Below are 19,277 nucleotides of genomic sequence, written 5' to 3' on the forward strand. Positions count from 1 at the left end.
CGTGTAGCATGAACACCACCACGTGTAGCATGAACACAACCACGTGTAGAATGAACACCACGTGTAGCATGAACACCACCACGTGTAGCATGAACACCACCACGTGTAGCATGAACACCACGTGTAGCATGAACACCACCACGTGTAGCATGAACACAACCACGTGTAGAATGAACACCACCACGTGTAGCATGAACACCACCACGTGTAGCATGAACACCACCACGTGTAGCATGAACACCACCACGTGTAGCATGAACACAACCACGTGTAGCATGAACACCACCACGTGTAGAATGAACATCACCACGTGTAGCATGAACACCACCACGTGTAGCATGAACACCACCACGTGTAGCATGAACACCACCACGTGTAGCATGAACACCACCACGTGTAGCATGAACACAACCACGTGTATCATGAACACCACCACGTGTAGCATGAACACCACCACGTGTAGCATGAACACCACCACGTGTAGCATGAACACCACCACGTGTAGCATGAACACCACCACGTGTAGCATGAACACAACCACGTGTATCATGAACACCACCACGTGTAGCATGAACACCACCACGTGTAGCATGAACACCACCACGTGTAGCATGAACACAACCACGTGTATCATGAACACCACCACGTGTAGCATGAACATCACCACGTGTAGCATGAACACCACCACGTGTAGAATGAACATCACCACGTGTAGCATGAACACCACCACGTGTAGCATGAACATCACCACGTGTAGCATGAACATCACCACGTGTAGAATGAACATCACCACGTGTAGCATGAACATCACCACGTGTAGCATGAACACCACCACGTGTAGCATGAACACCACCACGTGTAGCATGAACACCACCACGTGTAGCATGAACATCACCACGTGTAGCATGAACATCACCACGTGTAGCATGAACATCACCACGTGTAGCATGAACATCACCACGTGTAGCATGAACATCACCACGTGTAGCATGAACACCACCACGTGTAGCATGAACACCACCACGTGTAGCATGAACATCACCACGTGTAGCATGAACACCACCACGTGTAGCATGAACATCACCACGTGTAGCATGAACACCACCACGTGTAGAATGAACACCACCACGTGTAGCATGAACACCACCACGTGTAGCATGAACACCACCACGTGTAGCATGAACATCACCACGTGTAGCATGAACATCACCACGTGTAGAATGAACATCACCACGTGTAGCATGAACATCACCACGTGTAGCATGAACACCACCACGTGTAGCATGAACACCACCACGTGTAGCATGAACATCACCACGTGTAGAATGAACATCACCACGTGTAGCATGAACATCACCACGTGTAGCATGAACACCACCACGTGTAGCATGAACACCACCACGTGTAGCATGAACATCACCACGTGTAGAATGAACATCACCACGTGTAGCATGAACATCACCACGTGTAGCATGAACATCACCACGTGTAGCATGAACATCACCACGTGTAGCATGAACATCACCACGTGTAGCATGAACACCACCACGTGTAGCATGAACACCACCACGTGTAGCATGAACATCACCACGTGTAGAATGAACATCACCACGTGTAGCATGAACATCACCACGTGTAGCATGAACACCACCACGTGTAGCATGAACACCACCACGTGTAGCATGAACACCACCACGTGTAGCATGAACATCACCACGTGTAGCATGAACATCACCACGTGTAGCATGAACATCACCACGTGTAGCATGAACACCACCACGTGTAGAATGAACACCACCACGTGCAGCATGAACACCACCACGTGCAGCATGAACACCACCACGTGTAGCATGAACACCACCACGTGTAGCATGAACACAACCACGTGTAGAATGAACATCACCACGTGTAGCATGAACACCACCACGTGTAGCATGAACACCACCACGTGTAGCATGAACACCACCACGTGTAGCATGAACATCACCACGTGTAGCATGAACACCACCACGTGTAGCATGAACACCACCACGTGTAGCATGAACACCACTACGTGCAGCATGAACATCACCACGTGTAGCATGAACATCACCACGTGTAGCATGAACATCACCACGTGTAGCATGAACACCACCACGTGTAGCATGAACACCACCACGTGTAGCATGAACACCACCACGTGTAGCATGAACACCACCACGTGTAGCATGAACACCACCACGTGTAGCATGAACATCACCACGTGTAGCATGAACACCACCACGTGTAGCATGAACATCACCACGTGTAGCATGAACATCACCACGTGTAGCATGAACACCACCACGTGTAGCATGAACACCACCACGTGTAGCATGAACACCACCACGTGTAGCATGAACACCACCACGTGTAGCATGAACATCACCACGTGTAGCATGAACATCACCACGTGTAGCATGAACATCACCACGTGTAGCATGAACACCACCACGTGTAGCATGAACACCACCACGTGTAGCATGAACACCACCACGTGTAGCATGAACACCACCACGTGTAGCATGAACACCACCACGTGTAGCATGAACACAACCACGTGCAGCATGAACACCACCACGTGTAGCTTGAACACCACCACGTGCAGCGTGAACACCACCACGTGTAGCGTGAACACCACCATGTGTAGCGTGAACACCACCACGTGTAGCATGAACACCACCACGTGTAGCATGAACACCACCACGTGCAGCATGAACATCACCACGTGTAGCATGAACACCACCACGTGTAGCATGAACATCACCACGTGTAGCATGAACACCACCACGTGTAGCATGAACACCACCACGTGTAGCATGAACATCACCACGTGTAGCATGAACACCACCACGTGTAGCATGAACACCACCACGTGTAGCATGAACACCACCACGTGTAGCATGAACACCACCACGTGTAGAATGAACATCACCACGTGTAGCATGAACACCACCACGTGTAGCATGAACATCACCACGTGTAGCATGAACACCACCACGTGTAGCATGAACACCACCACGTGTAGAATGAACATCACCACGTGTAGCATGAACACCACCACGTGTAGCATGAACACCACCACGTGTAGCATGAACACCACCACGTGTAGCATGAACACAACCACGTGTAGCATGAACATCACCACGTGTAGCATGAACACCACCACGTGTAGCATGAACACCACCACGTGTAGAATGAACATCACCACGTGTAGCATGAACACCACCACGTGTAGCATGAACACCACCACGTGTAGCATGAACACCACCACGTGTAGCATGAACACAACCACGTGTAGCATGAACATCACCACGTGTAGCATGAACACCACCACGTGTAGCATGAACATCACCACGTGTAGCATGAACACCACCACGTGTAGCATGAACACAACCACGTGTAGCATGAACATCACCACGTGTAGCATGAACACCACCACGTGTAGCATGAACACCACCACGTGTAGAATGAACATCACCACGTGTAGCATGAACACCACCACGTGTAGCATGAACACCACCACGTGTAGCATGAACACCACCACGTGTAGCATGAACACAACCACGTGTAGCATGAACATCACCACGTGTAGCATGAACACCACCACGTGTAGCATGAACACCACCACGTGTAGCATGAACACCACCACGTGTAGCATGAACACAACCACGTGTAGCATGAACATCACCACGTGTAGCATGAACACCACCACGTGTAGCATGAACACCACCACGTGTAACATGAACACCACCACGTGTAACATGAACATCACCACGTGTAGCATGAACACCACCACGTGTAGCATGAACACCACCACGTGTAGCATGAACACCACCACGTGTAGCATGAACACCACCACGTGTAGCATGAACACCACCACGTGTTGCATGAACACCACCACGTGTAGCATGAACACCACCACGTGTAGCATGAACACCACCACGTGTAGCATGAACACCACCACGTGCAGCATGAACACCACCACGTGTAGCATGAACGCCACCACGTGTAGCATGAACATCACCACGTGTAGCATGAACATCACCACGTGTAGCATGAACACCACCACGTGTAGCATGAACACCACCACATGTAGCATGAACACCACCACGTGTAGCATGAACACCACCACGTGTAGCATGAACACCACCACGTGTAGCATGAACACCACCACGTGTTGCATGAACACCACCACGTGTAGCATGAACATCACCACGTGTAGCATGAACACCACCACGTGTAGCATGAACACCACCACGTGTAGCATGAACACCACCACGTGTAGCATGAACACCACCACGTGTAGCATGAACACCACCACGTGTTGCATGAACACCACCACGTGTAGCATGAACACCACCACGTGTAGCATGAACACCACCACGTGTAGCATGAACATCACCACGCGTGTGGAGTCTTTGGGCTGCTATGAATGTCCAGGCGAAGTTGAGCTATCACTTGTGAGAGCCCGTTGGCTTCTGAGAAAGAGCTATGCAGCTCAGTCGGTCTTACCTTGTAAAATAAATAAGTACACATATTCAGACGCTGTCTTTCCGACAGACCTGTTCTTCACCTGAGGACGGCTGCTTGCGTTGTGGCCAAAACGTCGTGAGAATGATTTTATTATGTTTTATTTTTATTATTTTATTATTTCCCTTCTACGTGACTTTACCGAAAGAACCAAGAAGATGAATCACTGCAGTCACGAAAGCTTTAAATCGAAATTTAAGTAAAAATACTTCATAAAAATTGTTTCATCTGGAAAGAGAAGATGAAAGGGCGAAAATTCGAGGGGGGGTGGCGAGGGGGGGTCACGTTGAGAGCCAACGAGAGGAACACTCGAATCGATACACCTACAAGTCCATGGAAATGTGGTCCATGCCGGGTGCGTGTGTACACCACTAACCAGCGGTGCGTGTGTACACCGCTCGTGGTGTGGACACCACTAGTGGTGTGTCCATCGCTGCCAACGGCTGTGACGCTCACGGCTCCGAGTCTCCGAGGTCACGAGCGGACATTCCAAATCGAAAACTGAAAACAAAAAGTGGGCACGGAAGCGTGGAGAGGCGCGCGCTTGGAATTGCGTCTCAAAACTTCGAGTTATTTCACCTGGAACAAGGCCCCGCTCAGCTGTGTGGAGCTCATCTTCTTGGTTCTTTCGGAAAAGTCACGTAGAATGGAAATAATAAAATAATACAAATAAAACATAATAAAATAAACCATAATAAAATAGTTATTTTATTATGTTTTATTTGTATTATTTTATTATTTCCATTCTACGTGGCTTTACCGAACAAACCAAGAAGATGAATCCCTGCAGTCACGAAAGCTTAAAATCGAAATGTGTGGAGCTCTTTTTGACAAGCGACCTGGCCATCACGTGATAGCCCAACGAAAGTGGCGTCTCACGCGGGAACGTCGAGTCGCCAAAGACTCTAAAACGCGTGACGTTGATTCTAAGCGTGGAAGGGAAAATCCGAAGGGCCCAGAGACAAAAATCCACGCGACCACATTGAGAGAGACAGAGAGTGATGAGCTCGTAGATTAGATAAAGACAAAGATCTCCCGTATAGCCTGAACAGACTGTTGGGGCAAGTGCTGTTAGCGAGCACCTATGAAGGCTGGCACGGCACACGAGGGGGTGGGTGGCCAGCACCACTCCCGACCGCCTTTGTCTCCCCAGTGGCGATGTTGACACACCACACCAGGTACTCATTTGAGGCTAAGTACCTAGGCGATGCCCAGGACCGGTTCAAGTAATCTTCACCAGCGTTGGTGGCCGTGAGCGTGAATCGAATTCGGCTCTTCGGGTTCGTAGCACGGCGCGCTGACCGCTGCACCACCGCTCCCCACAACAACAACCGCCATTCGCCACTAAGTGGCGGTGACGTCACCACGACGCTTGTGCCAGGCTACGTGCACTTTAAGGCCACGTGAAGTGTCGAACGCCCGCCGGCAGGAGGTCACTGGGCAGACCCAGCAGGTACCACGCGTCAACTGACCGAGACGAGTGGCTGATGCACCACCTGTGCCCCCTACTGTGCCAAATCGCTGTGCTTTATCCACCCGGCGCTCTGCTCGTTGTTGTGAGCGTCGCTCCTCCGCCCTCACGCACAGCAGCAGCAGGTTAAAGACTTCATTGAAACGGTGAAGAAGGCGTCTGGGGGCCTGGGCAGGACGCGTGGGTGGCTGCGTCGTGGACTAGGAGGGGACGAAGCTGCCCCACGGTCAAGGGGATGAGCGGTGCTCGGTGGAGTGTTACATCACGTGGTGTGTTACGTCACGTGGTGTGTTACATCACGTGGTGGGGCTAGGTGGAGTGTCACACCACGTGGTGGGGCTAGGTGGAGTGTCACGTGGTAGGGCTAGGCGGAGTGTCACACCACGTGGTGGGGCTAGGCGGAGTGTGACATCACGTGGTGGGGCTGGGTGGAGTGTCACATCACGTGGTGGGGCTAGGTGGAGTGTCACATCACGTGGTAGGTGGAGTGTTACACCACGTGGTGGGGCTAGGTGGAGTGTCACGTGGTGGGGCTAGGCGGAGTGTCACACCACGTGGTAGGTGGAGTGTCACATCACGTGGTGGGGCTAGGCGGAGTGTGACATCACGTGGTGGGGCTAGGCGGAGTGTCACACCACGTGGTGGGGCTAGGTGGTGGGGCTAGGTGGAGTGATACATCACGTGGTAGGTGGAGTGTGACATCACGTGGTGGGGCTAGGCGGAGTGTGATATCACGTGGTGGGGCTGGGTGGAGTGTCACATCACGTGGTGGGGCTAGGTGGAGGGGCTAGGTGGAGGGGCTAGGTGGAGGGGCTAGGTGGAGTGATACATCACGTGGTGTGTCACATCACGTGGTGGGGCTAGGCGGAGTGTTACATCACGTGGTGGGGCTAGGTGGTGGGGCTAGGCGTAGTGTGACATCACGTGGTAGGGCTAGGTGGATTCATAATCGAGGTTTTTTAGTGGAGGCTTAGATAACGTCAATATATAAATGTGTCGTTAAACCCGCCACCACCCGACATAGCCAACTCGTAAGGTTTGTCACGTAAAGGAGAGTAAACCCACAACGTTTACCATTGTAAATGTTACTAGTACGACACACTCGTACAGCACACCGGCGTGATGTACTGGTGACGAATTGCCACGTTCTGTTGACGTTACAAACTTTACTAGCTGGCTGTGTCGGGTGGTGGTGGGTTTAACGACACATGTACACTGGTAGGAACCTCCTGGTTACACCAGCCCACAGGGGATTATTGTGTCCGTCCGTCCGTCATGCAGGGAGGGGCTGGGTGGGGAGGGGAGGGTGAGGAGGGGCTGGGTGGGGAGGGTGGGGAGGGGCTGGGTGGGGAGGGTGGGGAGGGGCTGGGCTGGGTGGGGCTGTGTGGGGGGTGGGAGGGGTGGGGCTGGGTGGGGAGGGACTGGTCACTCCGTGGTGCCCTTATAAAACTCAACGTTTAACCTACTCACGCCGGCTTGTGCCCGCCCTCACAGTCGGCCATATTTGCGGAACACACCACGCCGCCGTTGACCCTGGCCATTGACCGAGCAACCCAACGTTCCTACCAGCTCCCTCCGCAGGGATGTGTTATTCACGCGATCTAACCCCCCCAAAAAAAACCCTTTATCAATGATAATATTCGTCGCTAAAGCTCCACCACCCCTACTGCGAGTTAAACTGCGGGGCAAGTGATCGGCGGATTGTGGCAGCAGATGGGACCGGCTTGGGACCACAACCTTCACGCAGCAGTGGATATGTAGTGGTGGTGCGGACGCGCGCCCGCAGTGAGAGATCACGGGGCGGCGCGGGGTGCGTGGTTGGGCACGCGATGTAGGCGTGGTGTTGACGCGCGCGCCGGGAGTGAGAGATTACGGGGCGGTGCGGGGTGCGTGGTTGTGCGCGCTGACACAAGGTGGGAAAGAGGATCGTGGGCAGCGCGCAGTGATTGGTCAACTGGGGTGGGTGCTCTCAGCGACGTCCGCATGAAGGACTATAAAGGGGGACGCGCGGGAGCACTCGGGAAGTTGTTAACCAGTCGAAGACCGAAGACGGGGTTCAGAGGTAGGCCCTGAGACCCCTAGACCCGCTGTCCTTGTGAGGGCCGGGGCCCTGTGTGGCTCGGAGGCGAGACTGTGGGACCCGTGGTCTGACGTCCATGTGGACCGAGACTGTGGGACCCAGAGTCGAGATGGACACCCCGGCTGGGTGTGTTCCGAGAGGCTACGGGGCGTAAGAGCCCGTGTGGGTGTAGCCGGGGGAACCCCGTGGGTTAAGGCTGGAGTTAGCCACCCGTGTAATATACGTTGGTGTTAATAAAAGAGTGCGCTACCCGTAAGGTCGTCTCCCGCCAAGTTCCTACATTACAGATAGATCCTGGCTCGGATGACAACGACGGCAACGGCGGAGTCAACAACAAGACGCTCATTTTAAAAGAGGAATCTGTGACCAGTTTGCGCTTATTCATTTTGACAAGCAGCGGCGTTCGCCCGCGCGGTAAATAACATTTGGGCTGAGCAATTAACTGGACGGTCCAGCGAGAGGGGGCGGGGGGGGGAGAGGGGTGGTGGATGAAGACCATATTGATTTGCCGCGAGAGGCTGGGGAGAGGGGGGGGTGGTGGGGGGGTGGTGGCGGGGTGGTGGGGGGGTGGTGGGGGGGTGGTGGGGGGGTGGAGACCATATTGATTTGCCGCTGTTTTCTCTTTGGCCGATGCGCTTTGATGTCTGCGAGAGAGGAGAGAGTCGCAGAGCTCCTCGTGATGCCCACATCGAGCATCACGCGGGGCGGGGGGGGGGGGGCAGCGAGCGGACCCCCCCCCGCCCTCAACCCCCCCCCCGCCCTCAAACCTCCCCCCGCCCCCAACCCTCCCCCCTCCCCTGCCGGAAAATCATCGGGGGTGAGCTCAGCGGCCCCCCCCCCCCCCCACAAAGACAAAGATCACCCGTGTAGCCTGTAACAGTCTGCTGGGGCAAGTGCTGTTAGCGAGCACCTATGAAGGCCGGCACAGCACACGAGGGGGTGGGTGGCCAGCACCACGCCCGGCCGCCTTTGTCTCCCCAGTGGCGCTGTTTACCACGCCGCACCAGGTACTCGTTTGAGCCTAGAGGAAGCCCATGACCGGTTTAGATAATCGTCACCGGTGTTGGTTGTGAGTGGGAATAGAACCCGGGTCGCCAGGTTCGTAACGCAGAGCGCGAACTGCTACACTACCGCTCCCCACACACACGCCTACACCACACACGCCTACACCACACACGCCTACACCACACACGCCTACACCACACACGCCTACACCACACACGCCTACACCACACACGCCTACACCACACACGCCTACACCACACACGCCTACACCACACACGCCTACACCACACACACACACGCCTACACCATACACACACACGCCTACACCACACCTACACCACACACGCCTACACCACACGCCTACACCACACATGCCTACACCACACACACCTACACCACACACACACACCTACACCACACACACACACGCCTACACCCACACCACACACGCCTACACCACACACACCTACACCACACACACACACGCCTACACCCACACCACACATGCCTACACCACACACACCTCCACTAAAAGATCTTCCGGCGTAGCCTCTTAGCCTGTTGGGGCGAGCGCTGTCCCCATGGCTGGGAACAGGACATCGGGGCTGCTGCCCGGGTTCACGACGGGGCTGTCCGGGTTCACGACGGGGCTGCCCGGGTTCACGACGGGGCTGCCCGGGTTCACGACGGGGCTGCCCCGGTTCACGACGGGGCTGCCCCGGTTCACGACGGGGCTGCCCGGGTTCACGACGGGGCTGCCCCGGTTCACGACGGGGCTGCCCCGGTTCACGACGGGGCTGCCCCGGTTCACGACGGGGCTGCCTGGGTTTACGACGGGGCTGCCCCGGTTCACGACGGGGCTGCCCCGGTTCACGACGGCGCTGCCCCGGTTCACGACAGGGCTGCCCGGGTTCACGACGGGGCTGCCCTGGTTCACGACGGCGCCGCCACCGCTCCCCCTCGAATGTCCCCAGTAACCGCCACGGGACCACTGCGAAATATCGCCAAGATGTAGCCTTTACGTCACATCACATCCAGTGGCAGTCCAAGGAGGGTGACGATCTCCCTACCCCCCCCCCGCTCAACTTAATTGGAGCCTGCAGAGTGGCAATTTTTTTTAAGTTGAAATTATCATGGGTCACCAACCACCCAACCCCCATCCCTCCCAGCCACCCCATCCCCACCGCCCCCAACTCACCCCCCACCCCATACCCACACCTCCCCCTGAGACCCCCCCCCCTCCCGCACACACCGCCAACCCAGACACGCTCCACCGCCTGTCTCTGCGACAATGACAACGAAGCGTGATATTGATGATGACGAAGCGAGGCGTCGAGATCTTGACTCGTCACCGGGACGGAGAGAGCGGCGCTTTGAACGCCGCACGTGGCGCGCAGCGCGGTGCCGTGACCTTGGGAGCGAGCATCGCGCGCGAGAGACCACACACACACACAGACAAAGATCCCCCGCGTAGCCTCAACAGAGTGCTGGGGCAAGTGCTGTTAGCGAGTAGCACCTACGAAAGCAAGCACGGCACACGATGGGGTGGGTGGCCAACACACACAAAGACAAAGATCCCCCGCGTAGCCTTAACAGAGTGCTGGGGCAAGTGCTGTTAGCGAGTAGCACCCTATGAAGGCCGGCACGGCACACGAGGGGGTGGGTGGCCAACACACACAAAGACAAAGATCCCCCTTCACCAGCTAGTTAACCACACTAACCCTTCACCAGCTAGTTAACCACACTAACCCTTCACCAGGAGTCGGCAACCCGCGGCTCTTGAAGGAGCCGCTTTCGTGACGTTATTCAAATGCACTGCGGACTCTGTAAACATTTGAGGCTGTTGTTTTTTACTTTAAACCGAATTCCAAAATAATGACTCTTCCTGTTACACTGCTTGCCGACTCCCACCCCCACCCACCCACTCAGCCGTGTCCCCTGTGCGGCGCAAGGTGAGGCGTCTGCCCTTGTGGGGTGGTGGTGGTGGTCGCGGCGATGATTGCGACCCTGTCTGTCTCCCCAACGCAATCACACGACTTGAAGCATCCAAGCCCAACCAACCAACCTACCGCCTATACCGTGTCATCTCACAGCGCCCCCCCCACACCCTGCCCCCGTTTCACAATCCACTGCTGGATGCAGACCTCCCCTGTGCCGTCCCGGTCAAATGGAGGGGGAGGGTTGTTTGACCATACTTCCCCACGATGGTCGGCGTGAAACGGGCAACCCCCACCCCCCCTCCCTCCCCCCGAGGGACCGACCGGTTCAGGGTTCAAACGTGGGCGAGCGACTGCCGTTCGCCCTGGCACAGGACTCGCGTTCAGTTCACCAGCCACCACCACAACCGTGACCCAACATCTTGTGCTGCGTGCAGGAATAATTCACGATTCAGAGTGCCGCTAAATCAGCTCGAGCCTCCCGCGAGATCTCGTGACCTCTGCGTGCCCACCAGCCGCTACTCTGCAGGCCAGAGAGCACACCACGCAAACTACAAAGACACTCCGAATAGTCTCAACAGAGTGTTGGGGCAAGTGCTGTTAGCGAGTAACACCGACGAAGGCCGGCATGGCACAGGAGGGGGTGGGTGGCCAACACACACAAAGGCAAAGATCCCCCGTGTAGCCTTAACAGAGTGTTGGGGCAAGTGCTGTTAGCGGGTAGCACCTACGAAGGCCGGCACGGCACACGAGGTGAGTTTGGTGGCCAACACACACAAAGACAAAGATCCCCCGTGTAGCCTTAACAGAGTGTTGGGGCAAGTGCTGTTAGCGGGTAGCACCTACGACGGCCGGCACGGCACACGAGGTGGGTTTGGTGGCCAGCACCACGGGCGGCCGCCTTTGTCTCCCCTCTCCACGCCCCGCCCACTGTGAAAACAGACGCCGCTCCGTGCATCAGCTGCGTCGAGCTCCCGACGCAGCCTCTCCCCCCTCTCCTCGTCTCTCCTGACCCCTTCCTTCACTCCCCATCGCCGTCGCTCCGGTACTTTTCCGTCCTCTTTCTCGTATTCCCCATTTCTGGCCCCTCCTCTCCCTTCTCCCCGTCGCATCCTTTGCCGGCTCTTACCAACCCGTTGCCGTGGCGTTGAGCCACGGGTGTGCAACAACAAGTGGCAGGTCAATAAGCCAACAGTGGCGTTTGACACGCGACTCGGGTGACTAGCTAGCTAGCGGAGCGCCAGCGATGTCCATACTGTATATGTTGGGACTTCTTTTTCACCGTACGTAGCCAACCGCGCCAATCGGAGGTGCGGGGCACGGGGCGGAGGACGACGAACTAAAACACAAAGAGCAGTTCCAAAGAGCCGATTTGTCAATTTTTTTTTTAAGTGCAGAGCTCCCAATGGCATGCAACATGTGGCATGCAACATGTGGCATGCAACATACGAGATGCGATCAATTGTTTGGTGATGCTGCTTTGGCAGCGGTGCACACGCACGCACAAATACAGAAACTCTACGCTTGATGCCGGGAAAAATACGGTCCCGTGAATTTAACTGCTCGACCACAGCTGTTCATGATATGATGTACAGTATGAATGTTGAACTTCTTTCGCACCGTACACAGCCAACCGTTGCTCATCGGAGGTGCGGTGGGGGGGGGGGTAGGACAACAAACTACAACGCAGAAAGCAGCTCTAAAGTGATACGTGTGTAAATGTAGATGATATAAAAGTGCAAAGTTCTCAGTGGCATCCTCATGCCAGAGGGAAGGGCGTTCCACGCGGCGTTCGTTGGTGTCACACCGGTGAGACGAGGCCACGGAGGAGGCTGGCCCCTGGTGCAGGCAAATCACTTTCAAGGACAATGCGTGACATTATTGACAGAGCGTGTTGTGCTTGCATGGTTCACGACAATCGTGATGCGTGGTTAACGCAGACTCGGTGACGCCTTGACATGACGGGTGTGCGTCTATTCGGCGTTTGAACATCTTAACACTCGGTTTAACACTCGGTTTAACACGCAGCGGGGCATTCGCGCCCATTAATATCCGTAAGAGGTTTGTGGGTGAGATCGCGTAGATCTAAATGCGTCGTTAAACCCGCCACCACCCAACACAGCCAATTAGGTCCGTCACGTAAACACAACGTGGCCAATTCGTGACCAGTTCAGCGCACCGGTGTGTTGGAGAGTAAACCTACAACATTTACATTTCGGTAATTACAACCAGCAAAACGTCGTACTCGAGTCGTGCCACGTGCCACATTGTGCCACGTGCCCCAGTGCCACGTGCCCCAGTGTCACGTGCCCCAGTGTCACGTGCCCTAGTACCACGTGACCCAGTGCCACGTGCCCCAGTGCCACACAACACGCGCCACAGGGCAAAGACGGCACGCGACTGGGCGACTGCTCAGGCGCCACGCGTCACTCTCGCCGCCCCGCCCCCCACACCACGTGATTGGGAAACGTCACAGTTGCCGAGATCGCAGCACGAGCAATCTCGGTGCCATTCACAACTCCCCCCGAGGAAAAACTCCTGCACCCCACGCTCATGCCAGGCTCCGGGTTACGAAGAAGAGGTGGGTGGGGGTGTGGACGAGAAAAGGACGAGGCAAGGAGGTCCATCCATAATAAAGGGGGGAGGTTAGATTGCGTGACTATAAATGTGTCGTTAAACCCGCACCTCCGATTAGCACGGCTGGCTACGTATGGTGCAAGAGAAGTTCAACATACACACCAACAGCACGCTCACCCCGACCATAGCCTCACTCACCCCTCTCTCTCACTCACTCTGGACCACAGCCTCACTCACTCACTCGCTCACTCACTCCGGGCCACAGCCTCACTCACTCACTCGCTCACTCACTCACTCAGGGCCACAGCCTCACTCACCCTTCTCATTCACTCACTCACTCACTCACCCCTCACTCGCTCACTGGCTCACTCACTCACCCCTCTCTCACTCACTGGCTCACTCACTAACCCCTCTCTCACTCACTCACTCTGGACCACAGCCTCACTCACTCACTCCGGACAACAGCCTCACTCACCCAACTCACTCACTCACCCCTCTCTCACTCACTCACCCCCTCACCCCCACGCTCCTCACTCACTCACCCCCCCCCCCGCCCCAACTCGCGTCCACCTCACCTCTCACGCTCACCCCCCCGCGCCCCCCCCCCACCCCCCCCCCCCCCCGTGACCACGGCCTCACCTCTCGCACGCGCGCACCGTCCACGCGGCGATGATCCACAGCGAGATGCTGAAGACGAGCAGCACGGTGCCGGGGCAGATGGTCATGAGCGTCTTCATGACGAAGCGCGTGTTGAAGTTGATCTTGTTGAGGGCGCCGATGCTTCGCGACGACGCGTCCGTGAACAGCTTGCTGTGCAGCAGCATGACGCGCGCGATCAGGTAGAGGCGCAGGAACATGGGGATGGAGAGGACGATGTCGACGTCGGCCTCCACCTGCGATGCGTCGTGCGTGAAGGCGAGCCGGGCGCGCCACGTGAACGTGTAGTGGCCCGGCACGGGGTGCACCGCGCAGATCGACAGCTCGAGGGCGATGAAGAAGATGCGCTCCCACGTCATGGCGATGCGCCAGTCGTCCGCGCCGTTGTCCACCATGAAGAGCTGCGTAGGGGGGGGGGGGGGGGTTGGTGGGTCAGGGGAGTATGGGCACCCGCGAAGGTTAGGGTCAGCCTCGACTCGGCTGATGAGACTGTGAATGTTGAAGCCGTGTTGGACCAGTGGCTAGCCTGACTCTGCTGATGAGACTGTGAATGTTGAAACCGCATTGAATCAGTGGCTAACCTGACTTATACTGATGAGACTGTGAACGTTGAAACCGTTGGACCAGTAGTTCATTGTTAGATACGTCTCACTTTGCTGATGAGACTTTAAATGTTAAATACAAATGCTGCTGGAAAATAAACCCACTCCCAGAAGGCCATTTGGCTGATGCAATGTAAAAGAAAAACGTAATTTCCTGTGGAGACACAAATATGGGAAGCAGGTGCATTGTCATCGTATTAATTGGCCAATCACACCTCCATGTTCTATGGTTCTTTCGGTAAAGTCACGTACATAGATATGAATGCCTGCAGTCACGAAAGTTTTGAGTTAAAACACCTTCATATATAGAGGACTGCAGATCGTGGTGTCATCGCTGCCTGGCTGATGCCGCTGCCTGGCTGATGCCGCTGCCTTCCCACTCGTTTGGGGTTCCTACTCCTGGCAACGCTGAGTCGTCCCCTCTCTCTCTCTCTGTGGTCCCCTCTCTCCCGAAGTCATCCACTCTCTCTCTCTCTCTCCGAGTCGTCCCCTATCGCGCTCTACGGGAGCGGGGGGCGATCACTGCAGTAGCATCGATACAGAGTTACACCTTCAAATGTAAATAATTATGAATACAAACTAATTCTTAATAATAATATTGATTCGTTTACTTTGTATCCTGCTATTTTTTGTCCCTACATTTGCTTTGTAATTATTATTTTTATAATATTCTAATAATTATTTATGATAATTATTCATATTCTTATTAATTTGCTTACTTTGTATCCTGTATCTGTTTACATTTCATTTTGTTGCGTCCAACATTTTCTCCGTTGACAATTTGTAAAAAAAAAAAAAGGAGTTATAACGAATATGTATCAATTTCTTTTTTAAACTTCGCGCAAATCTCTCCGCGGTGTTCCCGAGTCAGCTGCGTCCTTCCGTCTCGTCGCCTTGAATCACTCGCCTACTCCAACATCAACATTGATAATGATAATACACAGACGGGCCCCAGTGAACGCAACGGGCTTCTTTTAATTAGGGAGCGTGCTCCTCGTTTAATGGCCGTGGATCAATCACGCGGCAGCGCGCCAATCAATAGGCGCGCGGGATAAAAATAGCGCAGTACCACGGTTACAAGGGGACCCCCCATCCCCCTACTCTCCCTCTTCCCCTCTCCGCCCCCCCCCCCCCCTTTCTCTCCTCCCCCCTCCTCCCTCCTCCTCCCGTTCTCCTCCCCTCCATCTCCCCTGCCCCCCACTCCACTCATCTCCCCCCCCCCAATTAATCTACCCCCACCACCACATTCACCCTGACCCCCCCCCCTCCCCTCCCCAATTACTGAATTAATAAATGACCCAGGCCGCGCGTAGTATGAACTGTATGTTGAACTTCTTTCGCACCGTACGTAGCCAACCGTAACATGGTACGAAGGGTGGGTGACTGGAAAAGATTCACGGTGAAGTCTCACAGAGCGAGGGGGTGTGGACTCCTTACAGCCCGAGACGCGATAACAGCACACACGCACACCCAGCAGCTGGTAGGACATCACAACGAGGATTGTGAATAATGAGAGTGGCGACTTCTAGTGTTGCACTGCCGTACTGTGTACACTCCCTCGGGGAAAGAGAGAGAGAGGGGACGACTCGGAGAGAGGACGACTTAGAGAGAGAGAGGACGACTTAGAGAGAGAGGGGGACGACTTAGAGAGAGAGGGGGTACGACTTAGAGAGAAAGAGATAGAGACGACTCAGAGAGAGGGGGGGGGGACGACTCGGAGAGAGAGAGGACGACTCAGAGAGAGAGAGAGGGGACGACTTACAGAGAGAGAGGACGACTTACAGAGAGAGTGGACGACTCAGAGGCGCCAGTAGGAGGAGGAGGAACCACAGACGAGGGGCGGAGCGGCAGCAGCAGCCACATTGCTGCGAGGAACCGGCGCTACCAACAATTGCCCAAGCTTTGCTGTCCTCTATGCATAAAGGTGTTTTCGGCCAATTAATGAGCGTTCATACGTATGGGAGGAACCCAGAGCATCCGGAGACAACCTCCGCGTGCGAGGGGGAAACACTCTATCCCGTACAAAGGGAACAGGTGGAATCCGCACTCTGCTGTGCCGCCTACTCCTGGCGTGCCGGGGTACGGCAAGGGAGCTTTACAACAACCCCATCTGCGTGTGATCCACCCACCCGCGCTGCCTGCCTCCACATTGCTGCCGGATTGCAGGCAGCCACGTGCAGCGGCGTAGCCACTACCACCACCACCGCCGCCGCCGCCGCTGCCCGGCTGATGCGATGACCGGGTCATGGTGGCGAGAGGGTGCTAAGGTGGCTGTGAGATGTTAACCACCTCGCCTGGTATACATGAGGTCGTGGGTTTGATCCGTGACGCCTGCTGCTGTATATTCCGAGTTTGTGTGTTCTCTCTCTCTCTCTCTCCCTGTGGTCGCGTGGATTTTTCTCCGCGTCTCCCGTATTTCGCCCGCACATTTAACATCACGCGATCAGCGTATTTGGCTACCGCTCTTCATTCATACGCGATGAGCCACTTGATCGAGCTATCATTTGCGATAGGCCTGTTGGCTGGGTGAAAAATATCCATACAGCTCAGTGGAGCCTTACCTGGGTAACATAAATTTTAAAGAACGTTGTTAGTTTAGTTTAGGGTCGAGGTGTACATCGCGGATACTGTGGAGAGATGCGCCAGCCAGAACAGCAGCAAGGCAACGGTGGCTATGCCACGCTGATGAGTTCTAACAACGATGAAGCCAGTTATGTATAGATATATACATACATACACACACATGGGTCGCCTCGGTTTGCCCCTTGCTGCTGGCAGTTTTTTCGTGACAATGTTTCAATTCTGGGCCCCCTATTTGAGCTGGTCAGAGGGCTTCCACCCAAGCCTCTGTGCAAAATCGTGATGGCAAGGTCCATGCTACGAAATCTCGGGGGGAGAGTGGAGGGGGGGGGGAGGTCACCATTCAATTTGGGGGGGGAATTTTCTTGTTTTGTTTGCGTCTCGTGTGTATTATTTCTTTGTTACTTTCCGTCTCGTTCGTACAATTTTCGCTCGGCCAATTGCTGCACCAAATAATTGGCATCCCGACTGCACCCATTCATTCCAACCCAAGGGGTGGGGGTGGGTGGGTGGGGGGGTCGCGTGGTCGATCTCCACCCAGCACCCAATCCGCGTTGGGTGAGTCAGGACGTGGGCTCGCAACGCATTTTTTGGGTGCACTTTGATAAAAAAAAATCACGAGTTAAAGGGGCCCTCTTTAAAAATACACAGACACGCACACGCGCTGGGGCCGTTGCGAAGTTTCAAGACCGGCCTCTGACACAGTAACTACTTGCCGTTACTACGCTCGCCATAATTTACCTATTTAAACATTTTTTTTACTTTACCAGGTATGGTCCCACTGAGCTATACAACAAGAGGGACCTGACTTTCACAAATTATAGCTCAACGAAGTGGCTTATCGTCATCACGTGGACATTTATCGCAGCCAAATACTCTAAACGCGTGATGTCGATTCTAAATGTGGAGGAAAAAACTGGAAGACCCGGAGAAAAATCCACGTGACCACGGGGAGAGAGAGAGAGACACACAAACTCCAAATATACAGAAGGCGTCAGAGTCAGGATCGAACCCACGACCTCCTGTATACCAGGCGAGGTAGTTAACATCTCCTAGCCACCGTAATGGTGAGAGAGAGATGCAAACTCCAAATATGCAGCAGGCATCAGGGTCAGGATCGAACCCACGACCTCCTGTGTACCAGGCGAGGTAGTTAACATCTCCAAGCCACCTTGGCGCTCTGTCCGGAGCCTCCACTCACCCTCTTCCCGCCGGCATACTCGCTCGATGGCACCAATTAGCTTAATTAACAGCGCGGTAGGTAGGTAATGAGGTATGTTATTGTCGGCTCCTTCTCGCTCGCCTGTAAATTGCCGCTCCGAAATTATCATTCACAGGCGTCGAGTTCCTACGGAGCGGAGCGCGGAGGAAAACATCGATTACTCTGCTCGCTAAATAACCCCCTCCCCCTCCGTGACGAGTCAAAAGTTCACTCCTGGCCACGGCCACAGTGGGAATCGACGCGCAGTTCGGATGACGTTTGGCCGCTACTATGAATGGCCCACGTGCGGTGATGGTGATGATGATGACCATCAATACTCTAAACGTGTGATGTCGATTCTACATGTGGAGGAAAAAACTGGAGGAACCGGAGAAAAAACCACGCGACCACGGGGAGAGAGAGATACTACAAACTACAAATATACAGCAGCAGGCGTCAGAGTCAGGATCGAACCCACGACCTCCTGTATACCAGGCGAGGTAGTGAGCATCATCATCATCATCAGCCGCTTCGAGCTGTCATCACGTGCGACCAGATCATCCAGGGCTCAGTGGCCTTGACCTGTTGTGTGTGTGCGCGTGTGTAAAATAGAAAC

At 54.8% G+C, this 19,277-nt stretch overlaps 1 protein-coding gene across 1 annotated transcript in view; it reads right to left on the minus strand.

Moving 5' to 3' along the window:
- KCNN3 (potassium calcium-activated channel subfamily N member 3) overlaps positions 1 to 19,277 on the minus strand; it is a 125,026-nt gene that overhangs the window by 72,161 nt on the left and 33,588 nt on the right. The window contains exon 3 of the mRNA XM_078617114.1: positions 14,261 to 14,679. Coding sequence (XP_078473240.1) covers positions 14,261 to 14,679 — 419 coding nt within the window. The remainder of the gene's footprint in view (positions 1 to 14,260; positions 14,680 to 19,277) is intronic.

The sequence above is a fragment of the Lampetra planeri genome, chromosome 53 (assembly GCF_965212315.1).
Source record: "Lampetra planeri chromosome 53, kcLamPlan1.2.h2, whole genome shotgun sequence".
Lineage (NCBI taxonomy): Eukaryota > Metazoa > Chordata > Hyperoartia > Petromyzontiformes > Petromyzontidae > Lampetra > Lampetra planeri.